A 12783-nucleotide genomic window follows, 5' to 3' on the forward strand; every position below is an offset into this window, starting at 1 on the left:
GTGTAGTTGTCAAAATAAATTACAACAAAACATGGCTTCTAGTTGGTTGTTGCTTTTCAGTAGCATTATCTGGTCAGATAGGTTGACCACCTGAGCTAGCAGATCTCAGATGGTCTGCATGATATTATCTTCCAAATCTCAGTTATCTTAAAAAGATTTTTTTTAGCAGAGCGTATGTGTTGTTTGGCAAATATTAAGGCCTTTGTTATAGATATACAACTTTAGCAAGCTAAATTGTTTTGCCCATTTGGTACCATAGTAACACATGCATACAGGGATATGTCATTGTCAACAGATATAATCTGGAAGTATTGTGGAGATATTATTGAAATGTCGGCTGGAATAAAATACGGATGCCGGATGGCATGATTCACGTTTCTTCCTGAGCAGGGCTGATCTGAATTGCTTTTAAGTCTTTGAATGGTGTTGTTTTAAAGTTAAAAACTTTTTAATGTGTTGTTTAACTAAACATTAGATCTCATGCCCATAGGTTTCTTTCTCCACGCAGAGCGCTAATAAAAACCTGGCTGACTAACTCTTGTTTCACGATCGCGCTATAAATTAAAGTCATGCATCATCTGCACCCATTCTGAATCATTTATCACGTGCCGCAGTATCTCCAGAGTCAAGTTAAGCTTATCGGGCTATGAAGAGATTTGGTCTCAGCAATTGGCCGCTGTTTGCCAACTCAAACATCACCAAATGCTGAAGTCAAATAGCATTTGCGAGTTTGGTATGGAGCTCTAAGCAGTCTCTAACTGGCTTCTCATATTTAGGCTTTATATTCATTTGGATCCAGTCACTTATCACCTGCTGAAGTTCTTTCATTAGACTCCTCGTATGAAATGTGGCAGCAAAATGAGATGTGTCCTATGGCAACAGCCAACAGTTTTCTTAGTAAGTCAAGTGTGTACTGTGTACTGTTGGTCCAACGCGTCACAGTCGACGCGTGACTCATGAGCTGCTATCCTTAGCCAAAACCTCAAACCAAAATTGTTGACCAATAGAGACTTAAAAACAATCAAAGTTTCCTTGGTCTTTTAGAAATGTTAGTGCATGTGTCAACACCTACTAAGACTCAAGTCTTTATTTAAAAGTTCAAAATTAAACCTTTTCAAGTGTACACTGTCATCTTGGCTCAAAATGACAGTATCTCTAGAAGTCACTCCCCAGCTCAACATAAATATCTTCATTGCTTTGGATATTTCATGTTTTACTTTGTGCAACCCACTCTGTGGTACTGTATGATGTAGTTCACCTAAAAATGATGCCCAAAAATCTTAATTCTGTCATTTTTTATCATCAGGTTGTTACAAACCTGTATTCATTTCTTGGTTCTGCTGAACACAAAGGGTAGATATTTGTAATCAAGCCGAAAACAGAAGCACCATTGACAAAAAATCCTACTATGGAAGTCAATGGTGCTCAAAACAGTTTTCTTAAAAACATTGCTTAAAGGGGACATTTCACAAGACTTTTTTAAGATGTCAATTAAATCGTTGGTGTCCCCAGAGTACGTATGTAAAGTTTTAGCTCAAAATACCATATAGATAATTTTGTTATAGCATGTTTAAATTGCCCTTGTAGGGGTTGTGTCTTTTTAAATGCAAATGAGCTGATCTCTGCACTAAATGTCAGTGCTGTGGTTGGATAATGCCGATGAGGGGCGGTATTATCCCCTTCTGACATCACAAGGGGAGCCAAACTTCAATGAAAATTTTCAATTTCATGCTCGTAGATGTGTAAAGTTACTGGGTTGATCTTTTTCACATTTTCTAGGATGATAGAAGCACTGGGGACCCAATTATAGCACTTAAAGGAACAGTATGTAGGATTGTGGCCAAAACTAGTATTGCAATCACAAAACTTGTGGCTAAAACTGGTACTGCAGTCACCCAACTGGTGGCCAATACACAAAATGACAACATAAACATCAGTTGAGGGCTGCAACTCCACTTTTTAAATGACAATGTCCTGGCCAGACCACTGTTGTCAGTGATATAAGTATTTGAAATGAAAATGATTACTTAATGTCTAGTGACATATCAGGGACATTTGATGATTAATTTATATAAATTACCTACATACTAGGGCTGGGCAAAAAAAAGTGATTTTTCCGATTAATTGTTTTTTTTTACGTTGTCTAATAAAAATCGATTCTCAAAGAGCAGAATCGATTTTTTTTTCTTTCATATTTATTTCCGCAAACATTGAACGTACAATTAACTTTAATCTAATTACTAGTCTTCTTTAATGTTAGTGTTGTGGCTTTTAATTTTTTTTCATTAATTACCCACTTGTAAACTGCTGTTCACTGTTCTTTTTTATTAATATAGTATTTGTATTAAATCTATATACATTGGGTTGAATGGAGAACCGAGTATAAAAACCTACCTGAGAACCGGAATCGAAAATTGAATCGAGAATAAAAACCGAATCGATTTGATAGCTTGTGAATCGAAATCGAATCGATCTGGAACATCTGAATCGATACCCAGCCCTACTCCTGTTCCTTTAAACAGATTTTCATGATTTTTCCCCTTTAAAATATAAATATATAAAATATATTCCTTTGTTTTCAGCAGAACAAAGAAATAAATACAAGTTTGTAACAACATGAGGGATGTTGATGACAGAATTATTATTTTTTAGTGAACTTTCCCTTTAAAAATGTCCAATATATATAATTTAGGTACATATATGTATACATTTGGTACCAAATATGTACCTTTGAGGTACTAGCATGCACTCTTTAGGTAAAAATGTATATATTTTTTAAAAAGACAGCTTTTGTACCTTATTTTCTTTACTTTTACACACTTGACTCCCAAATTTGGCATGTAAACAGGAGCCTTTAAATCCAACAGACCTGAAATTCATTGCCAAAAGCTTGACAGATTTGAAAGAGTATGTGTTATATACAAAAGCAAACCAGTACCTGGCCCGACTGCTAAACAGTTTCTCTGGTCCAGTCAGACTTGGGTCGTGTAGCCGATCGCTATACTAAAAACATATGCACATCATTTTCCCTTGAGGATTTTTGAATCTTTCTCCACTACACCGTATCTGCCCTTTTCGACCCATTCAGTAGTTCTGAAAAGATCTTCAGCTCACCATAAATTATGCAAATAAAACTTTATTGCATGGAGGCAGCCGTGCAGGTATTTCTTCCCAAACTTCTCTGTTTTGACAGTTGGGAACCTAGTGATTCAAGAGACCTGCGTTTTAATGTCTAAACTCCCATGGCAGTTGTCAGGGCTCGCCAGAATTTTTTTCGCCAGAAGACGTATCGGTGTAATTTACTCCCAACTGTCAAGGGTCCTAATTGTTTCAGTATGCACTGGTGTTTGTGTGGCACGTTCATGTGCGATTCTCTTCCCATAATTCAACCAATCTCATCGATTCATTTCCTGTTCACATATTAGTGCTACTCAATAAGGAAGCTACTGGCGGTAGCGTATCATATGGGCGAATGCCCAAACGAATATGAAATCTTTTTAAAGGATTTTAAAGGACATTCCTTCATCTTAAATGCTTCCAATATCAGCAATTCAATTTCTAGCATGTTAAAAACCTTCAATGAATTTTAATTGAGAACATTTTTAAATAAATACCTTTTATTGAGTACAAAATTAAATAAACTACATGGATGGATGATGTTAGATTTAAAGCATTTCGACGAAATTACTTCCCAATGTGTTTATGTCTGACTGGATCTGAATTATCAATCTAGTTAATGCCAAGATAAATTGAGTCCCGATGCGTCATTTCCATGCAGAGAATTTAATTTAAGAAAGACGTGTGTTGCATTAGCTCACTATTTTGTGCGAATGATGTCATAATATGAGGACTAATATGTTTAATATTAAACGCAAGTGCAGATTTAGCTGTTTTGACTGTTCTCTTGTTTGCTTAAACAAGTCACTGTTGTAAGGTGATTCCGAAGCATAGCTCTTTATTTTTTGGAAAACGATCCGACGCAAGTTCGGAGAAAATTACAGAGACCGTGGTAAAGAGAAACCAGGAGCCTGGGAAGAGACGATGTCAGGCCAGGGTCAGGTAGGGTTGGTCCAGCGCGCCTCATGAGAAGATGAAAGACAGACTCGGCTTCATTGTTTAGAGGGAACGTCAGCATTCCGGACTGCTCCGAGTCCCTTAGGCAGTTGTGCAGTGAAGGCCATGGTTCATTTGAAGGGAATTCCTCAGCAGGCTTCCTGGTCTTGGCCAGAAGCGACATTTTAGGGGAGGAAATCCACCGCCTCCAGCTCACATGTGTCTTCTCAATCTCTCTCTTACTCTTTTCAATTTTGGGGAATTTAAAGGCATAGTTCATCCAAAAATAAGAAAGCAAGGGACGTTACTACCCCCGAGTAAGTTTAGACTAAGTAAGCAAACCAACACATTCGTACACTTCAGGCAGAGCTATGTCCCACTTTAAGTGAAGTTTGCTCAGTTACACAGTTTGAGATTCAACCCCATAATTGTTGAAGCTACTTTAAGGTTTACACAATGACAGCCTTTGTGTTATTTATACTGTATGGTTGCTATTTTGATTTGTGTAAATATTTGACGTTATTTAAACCCATTGCGCCGGTTCTGCCAAGAGTAGGCACTCGCGATGACGTCCAAAGACATCCAAGTCTGTGAGCCTGAGGAAAGTTAGCAGGGGAAGGCATACAAATTTAAAGTGGAACTCAGCCCAGGATGGTGGATGGGACACAGGTGTGGAACAGAAGACAGATGGGTGTGCACTGATTAAACTTTGGGATGCTTGTCCTGATGTTTGGGTGGAGAGGAAGATAAAAGATGTTAGCTACTGAATAAGGAGCTAGCGCGCCAGGATTAAATGTCAGACCATTTGCGATTGAACTATAAGCAAGGCTAAACAGATGGATCTTGGAAACAGATGGGAACAGGATTGTTTAAAATTTCACTTTTTATGGTCCATGGAAGACAGAATTTTCATTCTACATGATTTTTCATTAGTAGTATTATTAATAATAAAGATCCAAGACACTAAACATACAAGATCTACTCAAACTTTTGGTACGTGTCGCCATGTGTTTTGCATTCACAGAAACTACATCTTTTCAAAGTTTTGATTTAGGTAAGACTTCAGATTCGAATGCGACTGCTTTGAAGACAGCAAATGAGAAAAACACACACAGCTTGTCTAATACTTATCAAATGCTTCCTGCAGGTGCTTACGTCCATGCTAAAGAATTCAAGGGCCAACTGAAGTGGTCGTAAGGGAAGAGGAATGTGCTGTTTTGAAACAGATAGAGCAGTTGATACTATTGCCTATCTACAGCCCTCAGAGGTTTAAAAGCATTTAGAGTCGATCGTGAAATGCGAAAACAAATAGTTTGTCTCCGAATAAATCAAACTCGGTCCCTGGTGTTTTTCAATAACTGATTCGACAACTGAAATAATGCCGTTTGCGAAATGATAATGGAGCTTCTGTTGGTCATACGATGCTCCCTATGGGCCGCTGGTAAGATGTAATACGTCTGGCGCTAACATGCTAGCATGCTAACTCTGAGAGGCAGCCTCATCCGGTTTCCCCTGCTATCACGCAGCAAGTGGGTGCCAGGCTGTTTGTGTAGCCTGAAGCAATGCTCGCTCACTTCCCATGCTCAGGCCAAAGAACACAGCTGACAGAAAGAGCCAGTGTCCCGATGTGTGGGAAAAGAGAATAACAGATAGACGGCAGGAAGACAGCAGGCAACGTCCACCGTAGAAGAGCATGACATCTAATCTTTCCTTCTCACAATCTCACACCATGTCCTTACCAGATGCGACGCGAAGCGATAAAGCGGCGGTCAAACGAGTCTCTTTTATGTTGGAGTTTTTGTCCCAAACAGCTGTGGCCACCAAATTCTCTGCCTTTGGGTTGTCTATATTTGACAGGGTACATTTTAAGCTGCAATCTGTAACTTGTTTTTATTCAAATAAACAATAATCCACGATTTACAATGGAAAGTCAGTTGTTTTTTGATATGCGTAAATATAAGAACGTAAAGTAACCTGCAGTTTTATGCTTCAAACAGAGATGGCAACAAAGAGACACTAGTTACTAATTGCAGCTTTTAAGTCCCCCTGTTGTGAAAATAAAGTTTTTATCGTTGTTTTTATGTCTATGTGGTGTTTAAAGGCGGAGTCCATGATGTTTGAAAGCCAATGTTGATATTTGAAATCACCTAAACAAACACGCCCCTACCCCAATAGAATCTGGACCTTCTGTTGATAGACCCGCCCCACACATACGCAAACCGGCATTTGATTTGATTTGATTGGCTATAAGTGTGTTTTGGTAGTCGGCCCGTCTCCTTTTCCAACGCGTTTTTCAAACATCGTGGACTCCGCCTTTAAATATGATGCCATAGAATAAACAATTATGAATAATAAGAGATCTGTACATTGTAATGACCATAGACATCACCCATAGGTTTGTGAAGACCTTTTTTGAAGCTTAAAGTAGGCGGTGCCTGCCGTCGCCATCTTTGCCGTGCATCACTCACGGATAATCGAAAATGGTTAAAGACGCAGGATGTGGGTGAAGCTGAGGTGGCTGGTGCCTGAAACCACGCCCGCCTAGCTCGATTTTAGTGACAGTAGTGGCAGTTCAACCGCCATAATTAAGGGCGTGGCTTAAGGCTTAATATAATTTAAACGGATAAGTTTTAAAAAAAATTCACCCCCCTCAAAGTTGTCATGAAAGGAAAAATTTGTTATATAGACTACTGCAATCTGCAAACATATTATTTTCTACTGTAAAGTTGGGCATTTTAACAAGGAGGTCTATATGAATTGCCTCCCTTTTGGAGTTAGCCTCTAGTGGACAGTCAATGAATTGCAGTTTAAGTCACTTCCATATTGGCTTCATCAGAGAGATCGGAAGGTTGCCCCTCCGTAATAATATTTAATGAGCCTCAAACGCATTTGTTTCCTCATTTTTATGTATAAACCTTGTGCAAGCAAAAGACTGCTGGAAAACAGGTTAATCTCAACATTAAAACCGACTGTGATGTCACAGTCGAGATGTACACCCCCAACATTAAATTACACATTAAATTAATTACAAAGATGATAAAATGTTTACTTGTGTGAGCTACTGGCATGAGCCTCAGAGCAAAGCAATAGAGAAAGAGTGCAACGCGTCATAACCTGAAAACCACGCCCACCGGCCGGAAAACAATCCATCTGTCTCATTGGCTTCGTGTTTTGAGAGGCCGTCTCCTTGTCATTTCTGGCTTGTAACAAAAACAGAATAATGCCTAAAAGCAGGGTGTACAGCTAACAAGCCAAAAAACCCAGAAATAAGTTTTTATAAGCTGTCGACCTTAAAAAATTTGCGTTTAAAGACACAAAAGTGGAAACAGGCAACTTTTCATAGTACTACTATTAGTAGAACTGCGCCCACTAGAGGGAAACGTAGTTGGCGATCCACTTTTTTTCTCCTTAAAGGCTGGGTTTTACGGCTCAACAGCTCATGTAAACTTATTTCGGGGTTTTTTATTTCTTTTCGGCTGTACACCTTGTCACACAGCAGCTTTTAGGCATTATTCTGTTTTTTGTAGCCAGAAATGGCAAGGAGGCGGCTTCTCGCAATACAAAGTCAATGGAGACGGTTGAATTGTTTTTCCCACGGTGAGCATGGTTTTAAAATTAGCATAACTGCGCTCTGTCTCTATCTGAGCAGAGCTCAACACTATTATTCATGACGCTTCCAAATAGGGCAAAAATAGAAAATTTTATTCAAAGGACAAATCCTAGGGTTGTATATGGACATGTAAAAACATTTCTGGATCATTTTTTAACGTAATAAAGTTACATACCTTCTATGTAAATATCAAAGAATAATTTTAACATACTATTTCAATGCATTCTTTGGCACCTTTAAGACAAACCATGTGCAAATTTACCATTCATCACCATTGCTGTGCATTTTCTCCATTAAATTTGATTATTCCAAAGACAGTCCCATTTCTGCGTTTTGAAATTATTATGGTTTCCTACATCAGAAATGTAACCAATCACATCAACACAGTAATAAATCAGTAGTTCGAGCCATAGATATTACGTATGGATGCTGCATAGAAACAATTCAGCACAGCTGCTTCAGCTTTGCTTCTGTGATGCTCACACCTGTTGACATCAGCGTTAAAAGATTAGTGATGCAAACGCGCAGTTTACGTAAACATTGTATGAAACTGAATTTAGCAGTTATGTGTCTGAAACTGCAGAATGTAGCATCTATTAACATATATACCTATGGTCAAAGGTGATGCGAAAGAAAAGAGGCAGGGTCTAGTTTGCATATTTACATCTATGGTCTGAGCTGGGCGATTGAGTAGAGGCGGGGACTAATTTGCATATGTATAGATTCACATATAATAAATGAGGCAAGGGTGCACAGTTACATTTAAGCTGTTAGAAAGCATAACAAAGTCACAGGAAAACTTTTACATATGCTACTATGGTGGGTTTTAAATAATAAAAGTTTTGACTACAGGGGGACTTTAAGTGTTATATTGCATATAAACAAAGATCCAAATAAAAAGCATCAGAAAATATTTTTTATAAATTTCAAAAGCCTTTAGATGATAAAATTTGTAATGCAAATGAATAGGTTTAAGTAAAGTAACATAATTTCTCTCTTGTTTTCACAGTTAATGAAATCATCAGGAACGATCTCTCCAGCATCTCCGTGCACAGCCACGCGTAGCAGCTGAAGGTCCCTCTGAGAAGACCACAGCGATCACAGACTCCTGAAGAACAGAAGATCCAGATTTACAAGACCTGACCATCAGAACTGACTGAACTCTGCTTCTTCTATTTCCACGAGGGACTGAAAGCACAAAAGAAAAGTGCACTTCACTCCAAAATTTATCAGCGCGTCCTGCCAATACAGAGTGCGCTCTTATGGACCAAATTATTTCTTGTTTTTTTCCCTATATATATATACTCTCTTGTACTCGTGTAGCTTTTTAAATTATTACCATAAGTGCAGTTTGAACGCCTTCTCTGTACACAATCGTGTATATTTCTAAAAAGAATATTTGCATCGAAGACAAACTTGAGTCTGGTCACAAATCAGTAACTTTGCAGGCCAAGAACCAGACACGCGGTGGACACGTGCACAGATCTAAATTAAAACCCAGGCCTTTTGTGTTGGATGCATGTGTGAATTTCTCTTTTGTTTATATGTTTTTGTTATATTTTATCATGTAATGGCACACTTAAGTGAAGTATCTATTTCTCAACTATTGACAACAGATTGCCTTTGTGGGCAAATTTGTTCATTTTGAAGCCTTTACCGCGTTGGTAAGCCCGAGAGGCCTTATTGACTTGCCTTAAAACCTTATGCCGGATTGTAGTTTTGTTCTTCATTTGACAGCAGATGTCTGTGTCTACTTATGTCTGAAAAGCCATTCCAATGTTTATAGCTTTTTTATTATGGGGTATGATTACTTGTTAACTGGAATTTGTATGAATAGACTAGACTAGACTAGAATTTATTTATTTGGAGTGAGCTGGAATAATCAAACGCAGGCCATAAGGGAGGTATAGCAAATCGATTCCCTCATCGGTCACATTTCAATAATAGTTGTGACCAGAGAATGACATCGTCAACCATTCAATATTATTATTCTAGCAAGGCACGATTGTTTCCGCTTTGTTGAACTGCCTCTGAACAGCATACGTTTCACTATAACTGCCTCTCTGACCTGATGGTTTACTGCACTGTGCCTTAAAGTGTTTATTAAGCAGGAATACTTTTTATATGTATTTTTTGTCCTCTCGAATTATAAACGTAATGCATGTTTCTCAGCATATAATGAGATTTTGGGCAGGCGTTTAAGTCCTGTACATTGTATCCTTTGTCTGTAGATCATTAGGCAATATATGCACTTTAATTTGTATTTTTCTTTAACAGCATTTCGAGAATACCACATTGTTTCCTTTTGTTGTTACTGACAATCAGGCCTAATTCACAAAGGGAATATATTCTTCCACAGGGTATCAACAATCAAATTGTTGATCGTTTTTCTTTCATGTGTATGTATATGTATTTACCGATGCTAGTCATGTTTCTACGGAGCAAGCATTATCATTTCAGTACCAAAATATGCACAATAAAATCATGCTTTGTTGGCTCTTTTATATGTGTGAAGTTGTATAGTGTATTCATATGCATGCAGATACTGAAAAAATACAGTTGATGTGTTTGACAGTGTGACTGCAGTAACCCATACAAGCCACAGGTTTCTAAAATCAAATGTGAACCTTGTGCCCCCTCGGTTTTTTGAGCCAAATGGATTTTGCATGCAACCTCAAAATCAAAGAAGCGTCCATTAATCTGTTACTCTTTTAATCTGTTTAATATAAGGTGACCAGATGATATGAAAACAGTTACAGTTATCGGAGGTTAAGGTACAAACTACTAATGTTAAATTAAAGTAATACACCAATGAAGTGAACTGAGCACAGTGTGGTATTGAGCATTTGTTTTGTGTAGGCTAAATATGTTTACATTTTGCATTATTCCTTTTGTTCTTCATGTTTACAATGCTATGAAATCAGCTGAAATAGTACCTTAGAAGTAATTTTTTATGAGGTATGTCTCTTGTGTAAACAAGGAAAAAATAGATTTAGGCTACAAGAATTGTTAAATTAATTGAATTAGAAACACTGTAGAAAATGACTTTCTTATTAGTATTTTTCTTTTGTTTTCAGTACAAATATCAAAAAATTCTTAAATGCATTTTCTTGATGAGCAAAAAGTCTAGACCAAAATAGTTTTTAGACCAAAATATCAAATTTGTGCTTAAAACAAGCAAAAAAAAGATCTGCCAACAAATTCTTAGGGGATTTTGCTCATCTTGATTTCTTGATAATGCATCTTATATTGAAAACAAGACAAAATACTATTAAGTAAGAAGTAAGTCATTTTTTCCAGTGAACCCACAACAATAAAAAGAAGAAAACTTTCAAAAAAACTTTTGTCCCCCTTTTTTAATTCATAGATAACAACAAATGAGATTTTATAATGATATTTTGACCATTTAACTAGGAAATGTCCCCGGTTTTCATTTTTTTAATCTGGTCACCTTCGTTTAATATGCACAATTATTATAAATTATGTGCTGCATCCTTGTCACTTTTCAGAGATTTTTGCCGTTTTGATAGTGTTTTGATCATGTTACATTACTTTATTCTGGCGGCAAGGGCTGCAGTCAGCGCAGGCGCAGACGTCATCAGCGTCTGAGCGCGTTCACGAGCTTTGCTGTTGCTGCTGCATTTGGCTACCTGAGGAATTAAAACGTGTAAGAAACGCTCACAACATGTTCAAACCCCAGAACGGTAATGTGCAGTTAACCTCCTCTGTGTAGAAAATGTTTGGTTTAAAATGTGACCGTCTCGTCGTTATATTAGTAGAGATTTCTAGATTAATCTTCTTGGTACAACGCCAAAGTTCACCAGAGTTCTCGGGGTCGCGGAATCACACATGCTTATATGAGGTAAAATTTAATGGAAAAATCCGTTCCTCTAATAATTTTATCTAAACATATTTTTCAAAATCATTATTGAACATTAAAATCAATCACGTGGCTATAGCTTATGTCCTTTTCGTTGTTTAAATACTTTATGGATTTTAAATTACATTAATTTCATAGGATAATGCAGTTGTTATGCAAAATGCATTAATAAATTAAACAAGTCATTAAACAAAACATGCCGTTTTAGATGTAATTATGATATATGTCATTATTCCGATTTAATAGTATTTGATATAAAAGTTAGTCAACACACTTATTTTGGAGGTATTGCATGAAGGCAGGGGCGCTTAGATTGTTAGAAATGTAAGTGCTATGGAAAAGACTGAAAGTTCTATAATGTGTATGCACAATTTCTGTGAACTGTGCACACTGTGCCCCCTTAAAAAAAATTGGTGCACGACGTCCCTGGTTTTCAGCATAAGATCATCCTACATAATGTAAAAACATTCCGTGAAAATATAACCTTGATATCTTTAATATCGTACGTTAATGGTCCTAATCTCATTATGAGACTTGGATTTCATAGACGGGGTCACTAATGATCACAGAGAATTGAAAAGTGAGACAAATCTTTTGTCCAAACCATTAAAAAATATGAAACTCTGCCCCAATGTTCTTTTTCACAGATAGTTTCAATTTTATCTCTCAGACACAACGGCTCATTAAAACTGTGGTACTATTGTCTGAAAAGGAGCTGTGAAATATGTAGAAGATTTCATCCTCATGTGCCCTGGAGAGCTGAACTTCCAGAGTAGTAACTAATGGATCAAAGTAGAAGCAGCTGTTCGGTCCAGGCTTTGAGCCAAGCTCCCTGTGACACCTGCCAGGCGGACAGGAATATTTTCCATGAGTTTGAATCGCGAGTCACACTGCCATGTTGACAACGCACAGTCAGGGTGGGGTGGATCATCAAAGCCAGTGCCCAGAAATAACCACTCTATTAGTAGGCTGCCTGGGTGAGGATCGTTTGAGATCCAAAAAGAAGAGGCCTTCGGTAACCGTCGCAGGCCTGGTGTATTCTTACTCTTATCACTGCATCAAGGAAACCAGCTGTCAAGAATAACTCACCACAAAGTCTTAAAACTTACAGATGGGAGTCCCACATATCTATAAATGCCATTATCTCCTCTGCATTCATACTGTGAATCACAATAAGAGCTCATTGGATCAAAGCAATGGTGGTGTTATGCACAGATTGTTATTATCGGTCTTAGTTTAT

The 12783-nt window shown here is 37.6% G+C and overlaps 1 protein-coding gene across 5 annotated transcripts in view; it reads left to right on the forward strand.

Moving 5' to 3' along the window:
* nfatc1 (nuclear factor of activated T cells 1) overlaps window positions 1–10167 on the forward strand; it is a 51901-nt gene extending 41734 nt beyond the window's left edge. For all 5 annotated transcript variants that reach the window (XM_055220287.2, XM_073858425.1, XM_055220286.2 and 2 more), the window contains one exon: window positions 8673–10167. In XM_055220287.2, coding sequence (XP_055076262.1) covers window positions 8673–8728 — 56 coding nt within the window. In that variant the 3' untranslated portion in view covers window positions 8729–10167. The remainder of the gene's footprint in view (window positions 1–8672) is intronic.
* The last annotated feature ends 2616 nt before the right edge of the window (window positions 10168–12783 follow it).

This window comes from Misgurnus anguillicaudatus, chromosome 20 (genome assembly GCF_027580225.2).
Source record: "Misgurnus anguillicaudatus chromosome 20, ASM2758022v2, whole genome shotgun sequence".
Lineage (NCBI taxonomy): Eukaryota > Metazoa > Chordata > Actinopteri > Cypriniformes > Cobitidae > Misgurnus > Misgurnus anguillicaudatus.